Source organism: Podarcis pityusensis (genome assembly GCF_964106645.2).
Source record: "Podarcis pityusensis genome assembly, chromosome: 3".
NCBI classification, from domain to species: Eukaryota; Metazoa; Chordata; class Lepidosauria; order Squamata; family Lacertidae; genus Podarcis; species Podarcis pityusensis.
The window spans coordinates 93,968,438-93,993,406 of record NC_138026.1 but is presented as its reverse complement, the minus strand read 5'-3'; the positions used below and the strand labels follow the sequence as shown (position 1 = coordinate 93,993,406).

At 40.3% G+C, this 24,969-nt stretch overlaps 1 protein-coding gene across 6 annotated transcripts in view; it reads left to right on the top strand.

Annotated features, from left to right (window-relative positions):
• The window catches only part of MARK1 (microtubule affinity regulating kinase 1), a 77,048-nt gene that overhangs the window by 37,194 nt on the left and 14,885 nt on the right, over positions 1–24,969 (top strand). For 2 of the 6 annotated variants that reach the window (XM_081000147.1, XM_081000145.1), the window contains exons 3-12: positions 650–703; positions 1,923–1,971; positions 3,534–3,599; positions 5,956–6,026; positions 11,034–11,090; positions 12,954–13,190; positions 13,279–13,398; positions 19,634–19,733; positions 22,499–22,611; positions 24,133–24,307. In XM_081000147.1, the coding sequence (XP_080856273.1) occupies positions 650–703; positions 1,923–1,971; positions 3,534–3,599; positions 5,956–6,026; positions 11,034–11,090; positions 12,954–13,190; positions 13,279–13,398; positions 19,634–19,733; positions 22,499–22,611; positions 24,133–24,307 (1,042 nt within the window). Of the gene's footprint in view, positions 1–649; positions 704–1,922; positions 1,972–3,013; positions 3,136–3,533; positions 3,601–5,955; positions 6,027–11,033; positions 11,091–12,953; positions 13,191–13,278; positions 13,399–19,633; positions 19,734–22,498; positions 22,612–24,132; positions 24,308–24,969 lie in introns of those variants that run through there. The other 4 variants (XM_081000149.1, XM_081000146.1, XM_081000148.1 and 1 more) reach the window with 3 other exon arrangements.

The window sequence follows — 24,969 nt, the reverse complement described above, 5'->3', positions numbered from 1 at the left end:
TTGCTTTTGCTTTCATTTGCAATTATCCACAGTTGCATGTGATTAGTTAACCACAGTTTAGAGCAGCATCTGAACCCTAAATTGCATTTAACTGGTTTCTTTAAACAAGCCAGCTTTCTAAGCCACAGTTTGAGGTTTGCTGCGTTTGCATGTAACACTAAGCCAAACTATAACTTAGTGAAAACAGCTGAACTCTCAGGGAAGAGGTTGCAGCCACTCTTTATCCTTCTTGGTCCTTTTAGAATTTAGCTTAGTGTGTTCCTTGAACGCAGAACTTGTGGATTAAGTTCCCACCTGCTGAAGGACCAGGCAGGATCAAAGTGGATGTAAACTCCTCTCTGGTAGCCAGTGCATTCATGCAGTCCCAGTAGTTTGCCTACTTATAACCTGCAAACCAGGCCACTGGCTTATTTCAGTAAACCATAGTTAAGGTTAATCACAGTTTGTCTTGGTTCAGAAGTAACACTAAGCTGCAGTTAGCTAAAAACAAGCTAAAGTTTCTCATCGCCTTGAAACAGCACAAGAGGGGAACAGAAAGTAAATGTGTCACTAAACTATAGTTTAGTGCTGTGTCCAAAGAAAGCCAATGTCTGCCTAAAAATACTCACCTGTTGGTACCTTCAAAAGAGTGATTTCTTTATATCCCTAGGTTGCTGTGAAAATAATAGACAAAACCCAACTAAATCCTACCAGCCTACAAAAGGTAAGATGCTTCTTTGAAAAGGTTAAATATGTTGTCACTTCAATAAATTGGCCCATGTGATTTAAAAATAAAAATATTTTTATTCTTCCTCATAAAGAAATACCACTGTTTTTGCCTTTACAGGACAATTGAATTGCTCTGAAGTTTTTATGCCCTGAATCCTTGGTCAGTTAGTTACATTGAGCTAGAGAGATGCTTTTCGTTCCAGATGTGAGGAGGGGGCCACACTAACATGACCTTCCTTCTGAAATATTCGAAGCATGTCCTATGCAGTGGAGCTGATCCATATGTTCAGTTGGTGCACCCAAAAGCTTTCTGTGTGGAGCAGCCATAAAACACATACAATTTTAAGCAGCCTCCAAAGTAGCTCCCATATTAGTCCAGGTTCAGCTTTAATCAAGTCACTCACCTCTAGTCCCATGTAGGAACTGTCTGAGGTGATGCTGGTGCATATTTTCTTGGCATAAGTGAACTGATATTCCTGAAATAAATAAGTTACATTTCTTACTTCTTTAGCCAACCAAGATCTCATAATGGATTTGGGCAGTATTGTATGTTGGAAAGGAGAATTAAGTCCCACTAAGATCTAGAACTCTAAAATATTGGTAGTTATACTTCTGTAGATTTGGAGTGATGTCACTTTCTTGAAGAAAAGTGTCCTGTGGGTTGAAGAAAAGTATGTTATATGTTTAAGCATTTTGTGAAGTATATTCGTTTTAACCTTTCCTGAGAAATAAAGCAGTTATTCAGATCTCTTTCTCTGGATCTCCTTGCTGCAATCTTGAACATTCAGTCACTGGTTTGAGAAACTGGTTAAGAACAATTCCCTGCCAGACTTCAAATAGTGGTAGAATTTTCAGTAAGGTTTTGGGTGTAGTTTTTTTTAAAGTTTGGGCAGGGTCAAATTAGTTAAAGCCCAGAGAGTCTAAAGATTACTTACAATGGGCTAGATCCTGACTAAATTAGTTGAACTTAGTTTTCAGTGAAACGTTAGTCATCACCCGAAGCAGACCCCCTTTATTTCAATGGGAACTTAGTGCAATTAACCTAGTCTGGTTCTAATCCAGTATCTCTAGACAAGCAACTTACCACTGGTATTTCATAGACACTTATCTAAGTGTGAAACTACATCTTAAACATTTTTGAATTTTGCATTCTGCAGTTATCCTTAGAATGTGTAAAAAACACCCTAAGTAAAATAGTTCTCTATTTTTTACAGTTGTTCCGAGAAGTACGAATAATGAAGATTTTGAACCATCCTAATATTGGTAGGGATTTGACATTTGTTTTGCTGAATCATATTATTTTTTTCCTGTGTTTGCCTTTTCTTCTAACTTTGAAGAATCTCACTAGGTGACTTTTAGATTTGTGATCAAGGCCCTAATGCATATTAAAAAGACATCCACATTAGAGGAAGCCTAAATACAAAGCAGGCTGCTTCAGAGGTTTTGGGATCACTTGCTTTCAGGACCCTATGTGCCCCCACTTCAGATGACACATCAGTACTGAAATGAAGTGGGCTGCTTCAGAGGTATTCAGACATGCTCCAAAACAAAGCAGATTGTCTGTAGTCAAGTGGACTTGTCCCAAAACTGCATAGAACTTTCCAGCCTCTGCTTAAAAAAACCTCATCCTATCTCCTCTCAGTCTCCTCTTTTCCAGGCTAAACATATCCAACTCCCTCAAGTGTTCCTCATAAGGCTTGCTTTCCAGACCCTTGAGTATCTTGGTCACCCTCCTCTGCACCCATTCCAGCTTATCAGTATCCTTCATAAATTGTGGTGCCCAGAACTGGACACAGTCTGCTCAAGGCAGAATAAAGTGGGACTATTGCTTCCCTTAATTGGGACAATATACTTCTGTTGATGCAGCCTAGAATAGCATTAGCTTTTTTTTTTTTTTTTTTTTTTGCTGCTGCATCACACTGTTGACTCACAATGTTTTACTTCTAGGAAATAAGCTAGTTTATTGGAACTATGTAAATTCTCACCAAGCAGGGCCTGTGACTTGCATCATTCTCTGGTAACTTTCTGCAGGGCCAGTGACTCATCAGATTAGTTCTTTAGCCTTTCATGAAGTCCTGTTAACACACTCTTAGGGATGTCCTTAAGTGATTGTTTATCCTGTGTTTTCAAGCTGTGGTCTGACTTAATTTGGTTGTAGTGTTTTTTGAAAATGGGGCACTGATTTTTATCAAAATGGATTTTTAACATTGCTCTTTGTTAAATCGATACCACTTTGATAAGAAAAATTGAGGCCTGTGAATAAGAGCAGGTTTGCAAAGTGTGTAACTTTCCCTTTCTGCTTTAGTTTTCCCCACCTTTAGAGCCCCACTTTGTGATGACAATTCTTCTGGCTGAGGAAGGCAGAACAGTTTTGTTCCAGAGACAGTTATTGTTGCTGAATCGGCCAGAGGGCTTGTTGCATACAAGGTATACACATTGCTGCATACAGGGTATGCCCTTTTTTACTCCTTCCAGCTGAGTGTGCTGCCTTTCCAACATGCTTAGCTTTCGTTCACTTATTCTTAAACTATTGAACAACAATAATTTTGTTAATATATTTGATAGGCAGTGTCCTGGTTCTTAGTTGTTCTACTTTCGCATCTAGCATTTAACCTCTTGTATTCAGCGAAAACAAAATATGGCCAATTTCTAACTGGTTCTAGAGAAGTGGGTGGTTTTACTTCTACAAGTTTCATCTGTAGAGCCAAACTTTGACTCAGATTTCCATTAAATTGTGACATAGATAAGAAATAACATTTACCTGTTTTAAAATGTTCTTTATTGTTTGTGCTAAGGCAATTTGTTATCAACTTTTTATCTTGCAGTTAAATTATTTGAAGTTATTGAAACAGAGAAAACATTATACTTAGTTATGGAATATGCCAGTGGAGGTAAGCAAACATTCCATTCTACTTTTATGGGCTGATTTGAAATGTAGGAATTTGAAGATGGAAGTGGGGCTGGCATAACACCTCAGAGCTGTGATAAACTTTTGGTATCTATTGCATGACACTCAGCTGCATAAGAGCCATAGTTCCCATAGGACATAGTTATCTCTTTCGTTGATGTAGGCTGCTTTATAGTCTGTGTCCTTGAAAAGGACAGCCTAGTTCTCACCTACAGCAGATGAGTTGGTAGGTCTTTGACTGGACTAAAATACTTTAGAGTGCATCTGGAGACTTACACGACACCCCCCCCCCGACCCCTCAGAAAACCACAACCAGAAAGTATTCCTAGCACATAATGCAGAAGAGTTCTAACCTACTCCCTGACATGTTGGATTTCTATGTATAGGAAAGTTTTTCATTGAGGAATATTTCAGCATGTGACTTATTTTCTGCAGTGTGAAGTAGTATAGTCCACACAGGTTTACTGCCTAATTTTCTGTTGTGTGAGAAGTCAGCATGGATAAGCAGCACATCAGCTCAGTTTAAATAAAGCAGTTAAGCCTAATAGGTTTGGTGTCAAAGTTTGGTGCTGATAGAAAAGAAACTCTTCCAGGGAGCCCATATTTTGAAGTTCGAGTGGCAGAAGTTCTGCTAAGAATGAATTCTTCATTCTCAGGAAAGACAAGGCTGATATCCTACACTGGATGAGAAACTGAGTTATTAATCTGCACACAGTTTGGATTGTGTTTCTCCAGTAATCAGAGGGTTGGATGAGGAGCACTTTGTTTATTTATTTGTGGGTGGTCAGTCTAGTTAAAATAGTTCCCATTCATCTTTAAAGTCACAGTTATCCTTGTCCCGTAGCTTATATGTCAGTTTTGCCAGTTCTGCATAGTCCATCAATTTTTCTTGCCATGATTCTCTAGTTGGGGTTTCTTCAGTCTTCCATCCTTGTGCTATTAGAACTCTCACGGCTGTTGTCACATACATAAAGATGTTTTTCAGCTTTTTTGGCAGATCTTTCCCTAGAATCCCTAACAAAAATGCTTCAGGTTTTTTAACAAATGTTAAATGGAATATTTTCTTCAATTCGTTGTATATCATTTCCCAAAATTTTTTAATTACATTACAGTCCCACCACATATGATAAAATGTCCCCTCCTTTTCCTTACACTTCCAATATATATTTGAACTAGTTTTGTACATTTCCCCTAACTGCACTGATGTCATGTACCATCTGTACATCATCTTCATGTAATTCTCCTTCAATAGGGAACAATCTGTAAATTTTAAATCAGTTTTCCATAATTTTTCCCAAACTTCCATCATAATGTTGTGACTACATCTTGTGCCCATTTAATCATAACTGATTTTACCTCTTCATCTTTCGTCTCCCATTCTAATAGTATGCTGAATGCGGCCTTCAGTAATTTCACTTTCCCTTCGATCACTTCTGTTTGAAACCTAGATCTTGTATAACTGAATCCTTTCTTGCTGTCTTCTTTATGTGTTTCATATAGTTGTCAATAATGCAACCAACTCTGAAAGTCGTCTTTGATCTCATCGTAATCTCTTAATTTCCATTTTCCATCATGGTCCTTTAATAAATCAACATATGTGATCCATTTTCCTTTCTTTCCAAGTGGTTTGAGCAATAATGCTTCATGTGGTGAAAGCCACCACGGGGTCTTTTGTTCCAATAAGTCTTTTTATCTCTCCCATACTCTCATTAGTGATTTCCTGATTATATGGTTGTAAAAACTTCTATTCCCATATCTTTTTAACCAGTTCCATAGAGCTGAAAGTTACATTAAGCAGTATAGAGTACAATTTAGAAACTAATCCTTTTTCTCCTTTATCCATTGTGCTTAATAAATTTTCAAATTGTGTTAAAGTTTTCAGAGCTTGTGTTTTTACATGTTCTTTTATAATAAAACTATGAATTTGATTAAAATAAATCCAGTTTGTGTTAAGATTTAACCAGTTTAGTTTTCTTTGGTTATTGTACTGCTTATTGATAAGACCTATGTGCCTGGCCTTTCCTTCCAACAAGGAATAATCCAAATACTATTTTTATGAGTTGCTTAAGATATTTCTTGAACACACCTCAGGAAACAGATCCATGTCCATAAATTTGGTGGTGTTGGGAGGCCTAAAGCTTCACTTATAAGTTGTGTGGTAGTATAAGTCAGAAAGCAGCTTGGGAGGGTGCGGGGAAGCCAAAGGGGGAAAGCCCTCTTGCATTAGTCAGAGTCCTTGTGCTGGCTTCTGCTAAAGGAACGAGTTAGTTGACTGACAAGCACTTTGATTTGTCACCAGGGAAACCTGTGCAATATAATTCTGTTCCATTCTGCTTTAGGAGAAGTGTTTGACTACTTGGTGGCACATGGAAGAATGAAAGAGAAAGAGGCACGTGCAAAATTTAGACAGGTAAGAAAAAAGGTCTTATAAAGTGAACCTGAAATGCTGGCTTCAATAAAAAATACGTTTTAGTGTTGTGAACTAAGCGCAGGAAATGTAGATCCCGTTCCCACTAGGTATTAAGTGTGAAATGGCTGACTTGGTTCACTCATAATTTTACTAGGCATAATCTCTTCTTATCCAACAGTGGCCCTCTAATATTTTCCCTGTGCTTTTTTCATCTATTTGGGGACATCAAAAAAATCATTTATTTTTATTTTTTACAAAGGAACAGAACAGGAACACAGTGCCTACAGATGTAGATCTCTTTAGTACAGCTCTTTTATCTTTTTGCAGATGCCTGCTCTTTGACATGTACAGGGATGCTGCCGTCCTGCGTCAACCCTCCCAACTTCTGCACTTTTCTGTGGAATTTTGCTTAGGGAACTTAACAGCCATGAATGATTTGGGTCTCCTCTCCCATAATTCTTCTTTACCAAATCTTCAAAAACATTAAGTCATAAAAAAGAGCTTGATGGTAGGAAGGCTAGGACAAGTTGAAATTGCTTTAAGGAAGGTTGCAGTCATAGAATTATAGAGTTGGAGTCCACCCCTTTCTAATGCAGGCATCCTGCCCACAGCCATCCCTGGCTACTAACCTTTTGGTTAACAACTAGACCCATCTCCCTCAACCGTTGCTCGTAAGGCTTGTTTTACAGATTCATTATCAACTTGGTCGCCCTCCTCAGCACAGTTATGTGGGAGTAAGACCCTGAGCAAATATGCAGTAGTCTTGAAGGAGAAGGAAGGCAGACCAAGTCAGTCACAACACTGGCCATTAGAGATATAACCAACCATGAGGCACAGAGAAAGTTACAGTATACTGTAAAGGCTATATGGAGATAGGAAGGGGAATGCTACTGAAAATTAAACCAGGTCACTGACGGAGATACTTTTACTAGCACATCACTGATTATCAAGAGCCATGGGTAGGCAAACTAAGGCCCGGGGGCCTTCTAAATCCGGCCCGCAGACGGTCCAGGAATCAGCATGTTTTTACATGAGTAGAATGTGCCCTTTTATTTAAAATGCATCTCTGGGTTGTTTGTGGGGCATAGGAATTCGTTCATTCCCCCCCCAAAAAAATCTAGTCCGCCCCCCCAAGGTCTGAGGGACAGTGGACCGGCTCCCTGCTGAAAATGTTTGCAGATCCCTGGACTTCCGGGCTGGCGCCATCGCCGAATGGCGGACTCCCTCCGAGCTCCGGAGGGAGTCTGCTCGGCAGGGGCTGGGTCCTACCGCGCCGGCGACGCGGGGACCCTTAAAAACCACGGGCACGGAGCCCGTGGACATGGGTGACTCGGCTGGCACCATTAGCGCCCTCCCGACTCGTGAAGGAGCCTTTTTAAAGGCTTCGGATCGGGTGCCGGGGAGCGGCGTGGTGCTTTGAGTCCTCTGCTCTCCCTGCCGAGCGCAGCCGCATGCCATTCGACGGAGAGCGCTGACTTCTTCCATTGGAAATTTGGACTATTAACAACAACCCGTGAGTAAATGGGAAACCGGGTTCAAAAGGAGAAAAAAAAGGAATTTTTTTCGGATTAGGCACGAGCGGGGGCGATCTAAAAAGGAAGTCAATCCCCCCCCTATTGTAAACATTCCAAAACAAGGACTGGGTAACCAAGGTTGAAAGGGAAGTATACTCTTGATAAAAATCATTAATTCCACGATGGGAAATTATAAGAACTGTGCTGGAGGAGAAGAGTGGAGGGTGAGAAGGAAAATGCAACCCCCCCCCTGGGAACCGGGGCGATTCGCAGAGCCTGGTGAAGAGAGACGGAGACTTTGACAGCTGTCAAAGTAGCTGTCAAAGCTGGAGAATATAAAGAGGACTTTGTTATGAGGACTTTGCTGGTTAATTTTGTTACAATTTGCTGCAATATGGATACAAACTGTCGGAAAATAAGGAACAACAATTTGACTTTTGGATTAGAGGATACAAAGTTATTACAATCCCCCTAGAGGGGTTTCGGGACATTACAAGAACGGTCGTAAGTGGAAAAATACTCCGGGATTCGCACAGGACTTGTTATCTTCTGGGAAAGCTGCAAAACTGAAATAGTATTTTGTCTACAGAGGTATTTACATTAAAGGAGACAATAGAATTTTCTATTGAAGAAAGGAAGGGACTGGACGTAAGTTTTTGTTCCTGAATAACAAACCTCTGTAGAGATACCAGATTTCTGAATTAGAACGTTTTAGCAGCTGCACAGGACAAGAAACCTGAGAAAGTGAGGAATAAGAAGAACAAAGGACTGACTACGACACGGAAAGAACAAGGGGAGGAGTGGTAAAGATCAAGGAAATTAAAGGCCTCTGTTAGATTGGACGTTTGAAGTTAAATATTATTAAAATTAATAAATTAAAAGAAAACCGGCAAGATGGAATTGGGGAGAAATTTGGCCATGACTTGAGACCTACAGGCTGATAACATATAGACTGATGGACATGGGGAATTCAAACCGGGGAAGGGGGGGGGAGATTTGGAATCCAAAGGCTGTGTAATCATCTTTTGAATCTTTTTATATCTTTTATTTTCTATTTCTTTATATATCATACGTATGTCATTTTATTTTGATTGGACGTGTTTAAAAAAGGGAATTCGTGGAAGGATCTTGGGGAAAATCTTTTTTCTTTTCTTGTTAATGATGTGGGACGGTGGTAAGATTTGTACAATTCAATTTGGATAGTGGGTTAAACAAATTAAGCTTCAAATTGGGAGTGAGAGCTTGTAGAACCAAATTAATGAAAAGGGAATACAATTGGGAGGGGGAGGGGGGGAGTCCCAGAAAGTAGGTAATGAAAGTAAGGTTTCAAGTATCTTTTTTTTCTTTTTCTTTTTCTTTGTATTTCTATATTTCTGGAAACTTTAATAAATATGATATAAAAGCTGAAAATGTTTGCAGATCCCTGATCAAGAGAGCCTGACTAGCACCAAGTCCTCTGCTCTTCCTGGAGCAAAGGACAGTTTGGCAGGGAGGAGGAAGAAGAAGAAGAAGAAGAGTTTGGATTTGATATCCCGCCTTTCACTCCCTTTAAGGAGTCTCAAAGCGGCTAACATTCTCCTTTCCCTTCCTCCCCCACAACAAACACTCTGTGAGGTGAGTGGGGCTGAGAGACTTCTAAGAAGTGTGACTGGCCCAAGGTCACCCAGCAACTTCATGTAGAGGAGCAGAGACGCGAACCCGGTTCCCCAGATTACGAGACTACCGCTCTTAACCACTACACCACACTGGCTCTCTAGGAGAGAGGAAAAAGACAGCAACAGAAGCAACACAAGTTGCAATGTAGAAAAATGACAAGGAAGGATATTCAGCCACTGTCAGGAAAGAATTGAGCCTCCAAGAAGTAGAACAAGGAAGATCTGTATCTCTGGTGCGGGATGCGGATGGTGCTGTGGTCTGAACCACTGAGCCTCTTGGGCTTGCCAGTCAGAAGGTCGGCAGTTCGAATCCATGCAACGGGGTGAGCTCCTGTTGTGTTGTTGCAGCTTCTGCCAACCTAGCAGTTCGAAAGCATACCAGTACAAGTAGATAAATAGGTACCGCTGTGGCTGGAAGGTAAATGGTGTTTCTGTGCGCTCTGGCACTCATGCGCCAGTAGCGGTTTAGTCATGTGGACAAACGCCAGCTCCCTCTGCCTGAAGCGAGATAAGTGCTGCACCCCATAGTCATGTGGACTTAATTGTCCAGGGCTCCTTTACCTTACCTTTTACCTATCACTGGTGCCTTATTTTGCCTTCTCCCACCTGCTTTATTTGCTGCAAAAGAATGTCATTTTAATTATTTTGTGAAGGTGCATACCTAAAAATAAAAATTAAAATCTTCAGAAATTAGTCTCTTCTCTTTTCCCTACCCTCTACAGTCCTCCCTTTCCCATGTGGATGGTTTAAATGGGGAAATAATACTGTTTTATGTGGTGTATGGAACCAATCTTCAAATTCCACTTTATTGTGCAACAGCAGCACTTCAGCAGTGTTAAAGAGCTCTAGTGCAGAAAGGCCCGTTGCTTTAGTTCCTACGTATTTAAAGTATTAGAGCATGCTTTAGGAATATTTTCAGTGGGTTGAATCCAAAGGTCATTCTTTTGACTTTCAGGCAAGTTTGATTGTATTGCAAGTTTTTTTTCAGATCTTTGAAAACAATATGCCTTTTAATGCTTGTGTGTGTGCCATAATTTACTCTTGGGGAACCTGGGCAGCTTGTTCAGCACCAAGGAGAGCATTCAGAAGCACATAATGAGTTCAAAGACTGCAGCAATGCAACATATTTTGTTAATATTGCTTACAGTAAATAGGAATCTTTAAAATGTTATTTAAGTTCGACTTTTTTTGTCATAAACAAGACTCCTTCATTTTGATTCACATATTCACCCCAGTCCACTTGGTTGCAAAATTTAGGGGAGTACTTGCAGAATTGTTCTAGCACAAGGCAGTTGCGCCCCCCCCCCCATGAACTAATAATGGCTTTCAGGGGTTTGACTTTTTGCTTAGCAGGGGGTTGGGCTAGATGGATTTGGACTGCCACAGGGGGGCAAATTGTTAAAGCTCTTCCTATCCACCTTGTTCCAGGTTACCCACTGTGTTGGTAACTTGTGGAAAGTAAGCTTGCACTCAAGGGCTGACAAAGGAATAAACGTTGCATGTATTCTGACCCAACACCATGTTTCCAATACATTGTCTGGAGCTGGTGGGAGCTATTGTGGTGTAGCGGTGAAGAGGCTGAACCACTGAAGCAGGGATTCGCTGGGTGGAATCTTTCCTTTGCATATAACTCATTTGGTGGCTTTAGGCAAGCCATTCTTTCTCCATGTCCCACTTGCAATACAGGAAAATAGTGTAGCAACCTCATAAGGTTCCTTTAGAGGTTGCAAGAAGATAATAGAAGTGTAGCGTTTGATCTGCTTCACTATATAAATGTTAAGCATTCTTCTTGGAGTCGTTCTTAAATGTTCTCTTATTAACCAAATTTCTTATTTCAGATTGTGTCTGCTGTGCAGTACTGTCATCAAAAGTGCATCGTTCATCGTGATCTCAAGGTATGCTCCTTTTCCCATCCTTTAAGAACTCAAACTGTACGGAAGCAGAACAATTTATGTGCTCTTTCCGCCCACTTTGTAAGGTTGTAAAATATATAATAAATTGCTGCTTAGTCTCTCCCCATGTTTGTCAGGCATGTAAGTCATGAGTCCTTTCTTCCCCTGAAGAAAAGCAGGACTCACTGCCCAAATCTTCCTAGTTGCCAGTCCAAGGAAACTTTAACCGAACCCCGTTTTATTCAGTGCAGTCATCATGCTGCCTCTTCTCCTGACTGCCTAGGAGATTGGGAGTGCTGCACTGTAGCTTTATGCTGTTCCCTTCTCTTATTCTAAGCCATAACAATTCCTTTAGAGCAGGCCTGGCCAAACTCAGCCCTTCAGCTGTTTTGGGACTACAATTCCCTTCATCCCTGGCCACTGGTCCTGTTAGCTAGGGATGATGGGAGTTGTAGTCCCAAAACAGATGGAGGGCCAAGTTTGGCCATGCCTGCATTAGAATCATCATGCAGTCCCTCCCTCTTGATATGAATCCCCACCTCCCTTTAAGTTTTGGAGCTTATTTTCACTAGTATTACATTTGCACACATGTTTTTGCTAACCACATTAGCAAATCTGATTCTACTCATGATTGTGGATAATGGTTTGCAGCTATAAAATAGAAGCACCGTTGAGAGCCCTATCTTGATAACCAAGCGTGTGTGTATGTGAAGGCACATCTGTATGTGTTTCTTTGTAAAAAGTTCAGCAATGAAGAGTCTTCTGCTTTTTAACTTTCCACAATCTATATTTCCAATTCAAAAACCACTGTCTTGGCTGTCTTCATCTCTCACTGTACCATCATAGAGCATCTGGCTTCTTGGCCCTCTGTTCTGCTATATCTCCCCTTCTTCAGTTTATCCCAGAAAGTCACTACCAAATTCATTTTTCTCTTCCATCAAAGTGAACCTTAAGCACAGGCTCTGTGTTGTGCTCAGCGTCTGCTTCAAGCTCTCAGTGCTTTGAAAGCTGCTCATCACTCTGCCTTTGACTATGGGCCCATCTATGTGATCCTTTAGAGATAGAAGTCACAGTGAGTTATCCTGAGCGCAAATGCTTTTAATGATTAAGGAACAGTGAGATTCACTGAAAAAGCGTTAAGTGAGAAAATCTGAATCTGGAGGAGTGCACATTCTTAACATTGAAGAAGCAAACCTTTGGAGCCGACAGCAATCTTAAGGTATAATTGTTAAAGAAGATGGCATTAGACCTGATTGATTTTATGGAGTCAACTGGCTAAGGGGCAGGAAAGAGGAAAGACAAAAGAAAAACCTGGTTCTGTTTCATATAGGAATCACTATATGAGTTTTCATTTGTTTTGCCTGTGTCTTTTTAATTCCTAAACAGTCCAGTCATTATTTTAATTTCTCTTTTAGATTTTTCCATTCTCCAAAGATCCAGGGCAACATTATCTCTGTAGCTGTTTAGGTTACAATCTTATACACACATATTTGGGATTGAGGCTCATTAAGTTCAATGAAACTTATTTTGAGCAGACATGCATAGGATTGTGCACTGTGTCTGATATGTGTACACATGTCCCATTGATGGCAGCAGGTGTACTGTCGGCTAAATCTTACAAAATCTATACAAGATTTTAAAAATTCCTGCCCTCTTCTCATCATGAAAGGATGTATATTAGATCCCATCTTATATACAATTGCCGTTCCAGAACATTCTGCATTCTCAGTACTGGTGATTGCCTGTTATGCTGTAACATATAGCAAAACACAAAGCTCTGTAGAATGACTAGTTCTTCTCATAATGAAGTTATGGCGAACTGTTGTGTTGATACTTACCTTTAAAATTCTATTTTCATTTTTTCAGGCAGAAAACCTTCTTCTCGATGGAGATATGAACATTAAAATTGCAGATTTTGGTTTTAGCAATGAATTTACTATAGGCAACAAACTAGACACTTTTTGTGGAAGCCCCCCATATGCTGCCCCTGAACTTTTCCAAGGAAAGAAATATGATGGGCCAGAAGTGGATGTCTGGAGTCTCGGAGTCATTCTTTACACTCTAGTCAGTGGATCGTTGCCATTTGATGGTCAGAATTTAAAGGTACAGTTGAGATTTGAAATGGCTAAGTCTAGTCTTCAATTTTTCTGTCTCAATAGTAGATGTTCTTCTTTGTCTGGTTTTTCTAAAGGAACTGAGAGAACGGGTATTACGGGGGAAGTACCGGATACCATTCTATATGTCAACAGATTGTGAAAATCTACTGAAAAAACTACTTGTATTGAATCCCATCAAGAGAGGGAGCTTGGAAGTAAGTATTGTGATCTTCCCCCTCTTATGTATTTCATTGGAATAACTCAAAGCCTATAAGAAATAGGCTACTTCTACATTTCTCCAAATATGCTACCACAGGTTGCTTCACTGTTTTGGTTTTTTTAGTATCTTTTTTCTTGGTAAAATGGATTTTTTATGGATCCTAGTACGTTGTTAAATTAAAGCTTTTATTTTTTTAAAAAAAACTTCCCAATGAAAGCTGTTTTTCTGAAGGAAATAAATACAAGTTGGTGTATATCATATGTGATGATCAAACATGTAAGGTTTCATCCCAAGCTTATGGGACGCAGTAGCCAGTTTTTGCAAATAATACCAATCTAAATGCAGGTTGGTTAGTTAGTTCTACCAATTGACAGTCTTCTATGTGGGAATTTTGTAACATGTGCAGTAGACTTGTCAGGTGAGGTTCATTAAATTCATCATCGGATGACCCTGGATTCTAGTGATATGTGTCGGATAATGGGAGAGAGAGAGAAAAACTTATGTCTATCCACTGTTTCTGTGTATTATTTCACAATCCTAGATACATCTGTCACCCCTCTTGCCTGCCTTTTTGAAAATTAAGGAGCCCCAAATGTGAAAACTTTTCCACACAGGAGTTGCTCCAGTCCTTTGGTCACTAGTATAGCTGTAGTCAACAGGTGAAAAAAGAAGCTTTTTGATCAACCAAAACTGATGCTTCTGATTGGGCAGGTTTTTTTTTTAATTATCTTATTTTAATGCAAGAACTTAGGAAAGCTATAGGTGGCATGCACCTTCTTAGAATATCAGTTTCCTCGTCTCTCTTTCGTAGAAGAGAATGCCTCTTCCAATATGGAGCCTGCTAGAAAAGTGCGTGCATTATCTTTAAAAAAGAGCTGTTTTCTGTAGTAATCGTTTTCACAGATGAAAATTTGGGAGGTTGTGATTAACTACAAATTTGTGTAATTGTTTGACTAAGATTTCTTTAATCTGGTGAAAGCTCTCATAATATACTTAGGCTTAGAATTTCAGTAACGTGACATAATAATGGTCCGACAAAATGAACAGCATATGATTAAACAGCTAAATTTGGGATTGGAGCAAAGCACAAATAACAAAGATCATGTTAAACTGCCTGAAATGTGAATTATAAAATATTCTCAGATATTTATTGTTATGTATACAAAGATACAATATCCTGTTTAGTGTCTCAAACTATGAAATGCTGGTGTTTTTTATGTAGCCATGTAGTTGTATCACTCCTTTCCACAAAAAAATGAAATGAATGCTAAGTTAATTGTGCTTCTGCTGAAAACTGAAATGAATGCTAAGTTAATTGTGCTTCTGCTGAAAACAGTGTACTTGTCTGTTGTACTAATTTAACACGTAAATTTAGTGCATTTAGTGTAAGAAAGGGTAATTGTTCTTCAAAAACCAACGATTCATAAGTAATCTTGTTTTTATAGTAAAGACAGCTGAGTTTTAAAAGAAGCAGTTTCCACATGAGTACCTGGTTCCCATTTGCTATGATAGTCGATGAGCTGCATTTGAGGGAAAAATATTTTGGTTATGTATTAATTCCAGCAAGTTTAAGCAGCCAGTCACCTAGGCCTCTGGGCTTTGCATCCATGGAAGATTTACTGCTTGTTAAGGCCCAATAAAAGTACAGCAGATGATAAAATGGCTTGAGAAGTACAATGTGTATTAGTCATCGGTTGACCTTTCTTTCATCTTCATAGGTTTGCGTTTGCAGCTGAAGATGGTGTTCCACCAAATTAATCTCATATAATCACTTTCTGACATAGATCACTTGAGCACAAGCTGGGAGATATACCCCTGATCAGCTGTGACTCTGTACTGAATAATTTGGTGTCTGGTAGCTTGCCAGTGGAATGTGGGTATGAGTAATTTCTGCTTCACTGATGTGTAGCACTCATTGTTAGGCTCCTGTCTATATAGGATGGTGTAATTAGGATCACAGGAGGTCAACTCAAGGATGTTAATATTCACTTAACAAACTTCAAAATGGTTGAGTCCAAAGGATACTGCTGACTAAAAATGTAATACTAATGTTCGGGTCTCTGTAGTTTTGCTGTATTTTGTAACAGCATAGCACAGGCACAAAACTTGGCAGAAGAACAGTGCACAGAATCTGAGAATGCCAGATTTAAGGGTGTTCAGATTTCAACAAGTTTCTTACTTTTATAGGTTTAAATTGTGTGGCCAGTGTGTGGTGAGATCTCAGTGCACTATGCTGACTTTTCACCAGTATTTATAAATAGGTTGTGTTCATTTTCATGTTTAAATAGTGTTTTCTACTGATAATCCTCCTAGATAACAGTTTTGGGAACTTGGCCTTGTTATGCCCAGTAATGCTGTGTTAGTTCCCTCCTGCCCAGGTTAATACTGTCTCACTATTAACAGCCTTAGAAGAATTTTATGTTGCTGGTTCAAAAATGGGTTCTTGCCAGGACATTGTGTTCAAAGCAGAGTGCATGAATGCTATAGAAGAGAGGGACTGTCTCTGTCTTCCTGTGAAACACAGGGCAATTGTCTCAGGGGGTAAAAGGCCATTGCAGAATCACTGTTCAGTAATTGTGTGAAGTGCTGTGTTATTTATGGGTATTGTGTCAGATAAATGATTCTATCTGAGCCTTTGTCTGATCTTCTTAAGATGTGATTTTGACTGGCATTTGCTCATCTAAAATAGCACTAGAATGTTAAGTTTCGTGTCCTAATGAAATTTAATACATTTAGTTATAGGCTTTATCAGTGTTTTGATGTTTGCACAGTGAAACTATTTAGGACCATTTTGTAGCAATATACAGTTTCTGCAGTCTGTCTTTCACTAGCAACCTTTGCCAAACTAAAGTTGAAGAGACAGCACTGTATGCTTAATTCATATGTTGCCTAATGAGCATTAAGTTACCATGCACTTCGTATGCATTTTACCTTATACATTTTAAGAGGAGAATTAAAATACTCCTGAGTGATTTTTGAGAGCATAATATTGGAAAAGATTTCACACTTTGCTTTCAGTTAGGTCTGAATTCTTCAGCTGTGCACTTTTTCAGATGGAGTTTGGAATATTGCTACATATGTGGTCAGACAGAACATGGGTTCATTATATTTAAATTGTCCAGATGGCATTCTTCTTTAAAAAGGCAAAAAGTATGTCTGGCTTCCTTGTGTTCCAAAACTCAAAACTGTATTCTAATAGCAAAGGGTGAAATCCTTTTGATCTGTCTGATTTGTCCTCCAATGTAAGAGGAGAAGTTAGTTTCTCTGGTTCCTCCTGCACTAGTAGTGTCCATGCTATTTTGGAGGGTCTCTCAACCCTCTTGAACAGGGGACCACAGAGGGAAGGGAAAACTGGAGAAGATCAATTCCTTTTCTTAAGCTATGAAACTCGCTCCCAGATTGTCAGGGAACTGACATCGGAGCTAGAGGCGGAGGGGAGGCTCTCTAATGATGCTGGAGAAGGGCCCAGCAGGGAGAGAGGCAGCTCAGCAGATGGGGAAGCAAATCAGCGCAACACCAGGGATAAAGGGGGGCAGATGGGGGAATCGGCGAGAGGGCTCCAGGACTCTTCACCGGACACCAGCGGGGAGAGCACGGGTCCTCCGCTACCCACGCCCTCCCTGCGCAGAAGACTTCCGCGCAGGGAGAGTAGGAGATTGGGCGTCAAACAACTTTTATGTTGGAAAAGGTTTAAGAAACGCCCACTGACGGATTCTGCTAGCGACTGAGGCAGCCACGGAGTGAAGGGCTGTCCAGACAGAAAGGTTTAACAAGGCAACATAGCCAGGAGAGGCGGCAACTTACGCACGAGCAACCCATACTCATTACACAGATGAAGTAGTGATGGCCAAAAACTTTGATGGCTTTAAAATAGGATCTGACAAATTTGTGGCTATCTTGTCCCTCCAATCTGAGAGGCCGCATGCCTTTGAATACTGGTTGCTGGGAAGAGCGTGCTTACACTCAGGCCTTGGTTGCGGGCTACTCAGAGGAATACCATTTTGCCACTGTGAGAACAGGATGCTGTACCATTGGCCTGTTCCAGCAGGCTCTTCTTTTGCTGTGTTGTTTAACCACCACTGGATTAAAAGCCATTCCAGAAGTAGAACAGCAGCATTCAAAGAATAAGATAAGCATTGAATTTCACCCATAATCTTGAACATGAAGTTTGAGAAGGACACCCATTTTTGCTGTTGTAGAGAATCTATTATGGACATAGATGCTTCTTCAGAAACTTGAGCAAGGAAAGCGTATGTTTTAAAGTACTCAAGCATTGCAAGCTGATGCCTTCTGTGCGACCCACTAAAACAAAATCCTGAAGCATAGACATTAGCCAAAAGCAGGAGAACAAAAAGTGCTTCAGTGCTTCAAAGGGAAATTGGTCATGGGGGAGCGGGTGTGTGCACTCAAAGGTCACAGTCTGCAGAACCTCTGAACAGCTCATCCGTAAGGTGTCGCAGCACTTCTGCTTTTTGCTTGGGTATGAAAGAACAATGGCTTGTTGTAAAAATCCTTTCAAAATAGGAGCTGTCTCCTGAGAAGTGAAGCAGTTCCCAAAATAAGTCTTTCTTTCCTGTAGCCGAAATATCAGCAGCTTTCGCCCATTCATATGAATGTGAAGGAAAGGTAAATTGCAGGGGACAATTCTCCTTTAAGGAGAATTAAGCTGTTATATATGTTTGGTCCTTTTATGGATTCAGCATGAAAGCCCCAAAACGTATGTTTATTATTAATTCAACATTTGTAGATACAGATAGAAGCTAATAAAGTAGTTCAACGTACTTTAGATGGTCGTTTAAGTCTTCCATATTGTTAATATTTTTATGGATAATTTTAAAATATATTTTCAGTTGAAAGAATGGACAACCTAAAATAGTCTCTAGGCTGCAAAAATGGTACTATTGACTTGTTTGAGGTGAATTAATCATGAGTATAGAAAGCTGTTTTGTTCCGAGTCAAACTGGGTCCATCTCATTCAGAACTGGCTACATGAACTGGCAGCTGCTTTCTGTGTAGAGATGCTGGAGAATGAACTGGGGATCTTCTGCTTGCAAAGCATCCACACTATCGCTGGTCTTCCCCAAATTTATTTCTGTACATAATACATGGCTAACACTAACCCTTAGACCTGAGTTGTTCTTTGTTTTGTGCATTGGGGTTGAAGGGTCCAATTTAATTTTGGCAGTAGAAGTCATATGCCTTCAACCAAATTTGGATGGTACTCCAACTGTGGCTATTCTTGGAAAACAAGATTTGGCCATGGTTATCTGTGCTCTCCTAACATCTAGATCGGAGTACTATAATGTGTTTTTAAGAGGGCCTTTCTAAAGACTGTTTGGAAACTTCATTACTTCAGAACCCAGGGACAGATTTGTAGTGATAGTAGGGGAAATATTTTTTCAGTATTCCAAGATCTTAACCCGGCTACCATTTTATTTCTAGGCACATTTTCAAGTGCTTTAACCTATAAAATCCTAAACCACTTAGGGTCAGCAGAACTTTCCCCATGTTTTGTTTTATTTGCAAAATTTAAAGATCACCCTTCATCACATCATAGTGATCCAAAGGCAGTTTCCAGCATGTTAACAAAATATACAGACAACCATGGGAATATACGTTCATTAAAAATAATCGTTAAAAAAAATGAACAGTAAAATACAGCAGTGCAAGAAAATATAAAACTCAACAAGTGGAAATCACTGATTTACCCAGAATGCCTGGGAAAATAAGAAAGTGTTCACTTGACAGCACAGAGCTTGCAGAGCTTCCACCATCTATGCTTACCAGCAGAGAAGTGAGAATTTCCTTCCTCTCACCAGCTGATCACAGGGTATAGATAGGGTGGTTGGTATGGGAGAATGTGCTTCAACGAGTAACTGGGTCCTATATTATCCTGTCCAACTATTAAAACCATCTTCAGGGTTGCTGCTCAAGAGTAACCCTTACCCCAGCGGTGAGATGGGAAGCATCAAAGTATAGACCCTTCTTGTTAATAGGGCCTCCTTTATGTAACTCCCTGTCCATTTGTCCAGCACCCATTTTTATTTAACCAGCAGTTGAAGATGTCTTTTGCACACTGATTGGTCCCCACTGATTATTTTTCACTTATGCTTCAAAGCAGTTTTTATATTTTAAATAAATAAACATGCAGATTTCCCCACTAACTGGGTATTGATTTGGGAGTCGATAAAAAAATATATCCAATGATTCAGTTTTGCTCTGTTTTCTAGCAAATAATGAAGGACCGATGGATGAATGTTGGTCATGAAGAGGAAGAATTAAAGCCATATACTGAGCCTGAACCAGATTTTAATGACACCAAAAGAATAGGTAAGAATAGGTTACCCCAATTGTTCCAATCTATAGCTGTATTGTATTCTCCCTAGTCCCCTAGTCCAGTTCTTCATCTCTTTCACTGTGCGCTGCAGATTCATGGTTAACAGTAGAGAAAAATGCTTGTCAATGTTTTGCTAATTCTGTGGATTAGTTTGCCATGTACCCAGGTTTTTTTATATAGTGAATGTTGAACAGTTCCAATACAGTGGTGCCTCGCAAGACGAAATTAATTCGTTCTGCGAGTTTTTTCGTCTTGCGAGTTTTTTCGTCTTGCGAAGCACGGTTTCAATTTTTTCAAAAAAATCTTCAAAAACCTCAAAAAAGGCTACCACACCGCGTGCTATGAGTTGCTCCCCGAAGTCAAGTCGCAACTGCACCTCTTCAAGCAATGCACCCTGTATTACTGTAACGGTTTTAAGAAAAAGGAAACAAACTTGCAAGACGTTTCCGTCTTGCGAAGCAAGCCCATAGGGAAATTCGTCTCGCGAAGCAACTCAAAAAACCAAAAACTCTTTCGTCTTGCGAGTTTTTCGTCTTGAGAGGCATTCGTCTTGCAAGGTACCACTGTATATCTTCCTGAATTAGCCTCAGTTTACCTCTTTTTTTCTCTGCCACGTCATTAGTTCCAGTTCACATGCTATGGTATGGAGGATCAACAACATCCAGGAAGCTCCTAGTCTTATCCTCCTCTTCCTCTCACTTCCAGTAGGAAACAGTGGTTTGCATTTGCTCTCCTAACCAGAATTGGTGATAAAACACACTTTATAATAATTTTGGTGGGTTATTTATTTTTATTTAATAATTTTTATTAAGTTTCCATTTACCAAATTAAACATATCAAACCAATTAATCCAAATTATAACAATACACATCATATAATCCAATTATTTCCCAATTATAAATTTTTGTGGGGGGTACCCATGCTTCTTGATCGGCAGGAGTCCAATCCTCGAATATTTCTGCTGCTTTCATATTTACAATGATATTTTCAGTCCCTCTTCTCAGTCCTTGTCGTTACTCATTTTCCTTTTCATTCACCTCTGAGTTATCTCCGCAAGTGGGTTAACAAAACAGTTATTTATATTTCTGTGTGGATTCTGTATTGCTCTCTCGTGAATCACTCTCATCCAATAGTCCAGGCGTTTCCACTCGAGCGGGCAACCGCCATCTTGCCATTCCGATGAAATACAGTCTAAAAGCCCGCTCGTTAACTTTCCAGACCTGTTGCATCGTAAATTAGTCTTTTCCAGGAGGGCTGCCCCTTCCAGTTCACAATCCCATCCAGATAACAAATCTTCGGCTCGCCCTCCCTAAGACCAAACTCCCTGCAACAGATGTCTGTCCTTCTGTATCACATCTCAATTCTTTCTGCATCACAAAGAGAGCCTTTGTTTTTCCAAGTCCTTCACAGAATAAAACCTTTAAATTCATATTATTTTTCCCCACACAGCTCATTTTCTAACCCCATTTGCCAATTAGTTATTGTGACGGATCTTCTGAGGGGGAGGGTTATTAGCCAATCACATGAAACAAGAAATAAAAAGTCATTTCCTCCCCCTTTCCGTTCCGTTGCCTTCCACATACCAGCATGTCTGTAGTACTTTGATGTAATCTTCCGTCTCAATCTTCTTCCTTTCAGTGGCCAAATTATTAGCAGATAAAACCTCCTGCCTCTCTCAAAGCATGTGCGTTAGCTTTCTCCAAATTTTTCCTTTTAAGTAACGCAACTAGTTTCGCTCCTGGAAGCAGCTTTGGAGGAGTGCCAAGACCCGCCGAGGGTTATGCACCCAGTGCCTTGCACCCCCTCCTTCTTCCAAACTCGGGGGTGATTTATGGCAACCGCGGGTGAAAACTGCGTCTTTCCATTCCCTGGAGAGACGAGGGAGACTGATTTACTCCCCATAATCAGCCTCAAATTACCTCGTGCGAGCTGGATAGATGTTATTATCTGCCATCTTCCAAGGCGCCCCCAGCGGTCCCCCCCCCCCCCCCGGTTTGGTGGGTTATTTAATCCATTGGTAATGACAAACTATGTTTGGTGCTAAAAGGAAAATGAATTGAACCTGAATCTGCTAGCCCATATCAAATTCCTAATCATCTGGACCATGCTTGGAGGATTGGAATGTTTATGTAATCCAATCCCTCTCCCCTAAATCTCTTATTTCCTATCTTATGTAGATCTCAATTCTGTACAGTGGTACCTTGGTTCTCGTACTTAATCCATTCCGGGACTCCGTTCGACTCTCAAAACCGTTCGAAAACCAAGGTGTGGCTTCCAATTGCCTGCAGGAGCTTCCTGCACTCAAGCAGAAGCCACGTTGGACGTTTGGCTTCCAAAAAACGTTGACAAACTGGAACACTTACTTCCGGGTTTGCGGTGTTTGGGAGCTGATCTGTTCGGCAACTAAGCAGTTCGAGAACCAAGGTTTGACTGTATATGTTTAGGGTACAGACTCTGTTGCCATTACATAAATGTTAACTAGTAAAGGGTGATGGAACATGGCAAATTGTGAAAATGGTCTGTCGGGTGAATTGTTATATTTTAGAGAAAATTTGTGAACAGTGTTCTAGGTTCCCACTTTATTCTACTGTGATTACTCCCGTGGATTTTCACAAAACAATTCACAGTACATATACCTCTCAGATAATCTCTTAAGTAGAAGTTTTGTGGATGGAAAAAAATATATCAGAAGTTGTCTAATGACACGTTTTAAATATGTCTTGTCGATAATAAAATTGAGCTGTCTTGTTTTTGATAGATATAATGGTCACTATGGGTTTTGCAAGAGATGAAATTCACGACTCTTTAGTAAACCAAAAATATGACGAAGTCATGGCTACTTATCTGCTCCTGGGCAGAAAACCACCTGAGGTAATTTATAGTTTCTTATATTTATTTATCTGCTAGTTTTGAAGTTGTTTTCTATAGGGATTGAACACAGTGCTGAGACACGCTTATTGACAAGCATGTGTACTCTTTGGGTTGCTGAGTTTATGGAGTTTATGCATCAATAATTTTTGCTGGCATGGACTCATAAGCATGCATTTCACGTGTGTGTGGGGTCCCTGGAACGTAATCCCCGCATACGTTGGAAGTCACCTGAACTAAGAAAAGTGTGGGGGCCCAGGCAGGGCCCACCACTGATTCTTGCATTCCTGTGGCAGTGGTCAGCAGGGACTGGGTAGAGCAAGGTTGATCCAAGACATGAGCCATACAGACAAACCTGACTCCACTGTGTTACTTACGCTGGCCCCTCCCCCACTGTATGCATGCCAAGATAGGGCCAGTGTGGAAGCCCCTGTGCTCTGGGCTGGCATCATCCTTGTGCTGTTTCAGATGCCAGCTAAAAACATTTCCGTTTTGACAAGCCTACCCAGACACATGAACAAGTTGTGTATATCCATTTGTATATTTTGCTGAGTTAATCTATATGTTTGCAGCAATTCAGTATGCCTATTAAAAATGAGCCAAACAGTTAATTATAAAACGAAATAAACCAGCCAAGCCATTCCATCCAAAAACAAATAATTGTTTTGCTTTGGAATTCTTTGATTAAGTGGTTCATAAATCCTACTAAACGTTAGTAATAATAATTGAGGTGGGGAGCATGATTAAGATGGTAGTGACAGCATTTGTCTGCGGTGCCGGTTTTGTCGCCTGTCTTCCTGTTCCAATCTGTGCTTTCTCCCCACCCACCCCTGCACTCCATCTCTGCCAGTGAGCTTGAGGTTCCACCAAACACTTGGGTGTGGCCTGCCACGGTGGCATAGATTGCCAACCTGTGAATTACAGCAACAATTGTCAACTGGGTCGCATCTTTCACAAATGTCAGTTAATTCTGGGACTGGTTATATCTGTATAATGCATAACTAGGATTTTTATTTTAATAATAATAATAATTGTATACCGCCCTATACCTGTAGATTTCAGGGGGGTTCACGACATAAAATCATGACAAGTGATTGTGTATCCTTACATCTATTAGCATGTAGTTTGAGGAAATGTAGCTGCATCTTTCTTTCCCTTGATGCTTTTTCCCCTCCTTCTGTTACGAAAAAGTAGCCTTGGAGGAGGATGCCATAAAAAGTGGAAGGAGAGGCTGCCTCTCTGGCATTTACCCACTTAAAATTCTTCTGTCCATAATGAGGAAAGTGTCTTCTTCCTCTCTGCCAACTGCATTCCTGCTGCTAATGGCAGGCTCTGGGTTTGCTTTTCAGTGTAAAAAAGGAAAAGGGGGGAAAGGAATGGTGCCAAGGTGACTACAGAGAGTGCCCAGTCTGCATCCATGTGATAGCAAATGTTGTATTGAGTTTTTGACATTGGAAATAACTCTTGTCTCAAAAATAGAGATGCAAATGGCTTTGCTTTCTAAATTGTCACTTATCCTTGTAGTTTGAGGGGAGCGAGTCCCTGTCCAGCAGTAACCTGAGTCAAAGATCTCGACCCAGCAGTGACCTCAACAACAGTTCTATGCAATCTCCTGCTCACCTGAAGGTCCAGCGGAGCATATCAGCCAATCAGAAGCAACGTCGCTTCAGTGAACATGGTGGGGATGGCATTCAACCAAGTAAAGTAGCAAAATACAATTTTAAGCTGTGTGCCATGTTTTCTGGGCTTAGCAGTGCCACCTCTTTGTGCATTAGTTGTGCGCTGCTTCATATCATACCATGGTGCTTTTATCATGTGATCCTTCCATGGTAAATATAGTTTGGGTTAGTTGACAGATGTGTTAATTATCATTTGCATTTATTCTGGTGTCTGTAGCTATTTTAACTGTTTGCGTAATGGAAACTGCTCTGTATTTGTCATCATTGCTTTGAATCTAAAACGTGAGCTTGGATATCTGCAGTGCAGTAATTTTTTCAAGAAAGGTTAATTAGAAGATATGGATGGGTTTATTTCCATAGAGAGAACAGCCATATGCCTGAATAAAATTGCAAACCATTGGCCACAGCCCAGAAGACTGGTTCCCTGTGGGCAACTTGAGGCTTTCCTGCTTTTTGTATGGAAAGCAAACAATCTCTTATTCCTTTGTGCTTGTCGAACGTTGCTTTTCGGTAATGGAGATGACTATTTGCTTCTGATATTCTGGGTTGTGACTTAGGTACTGCAGTCTCAACAACACCGGACAAAAAAATATTCTGATTTGCTTTAAATGAGGGAGACAGTGTCCCAGTATAGAGAACCATGAATGATGTAGGGGCCAGAAACCACACTCAGGTGAACTGG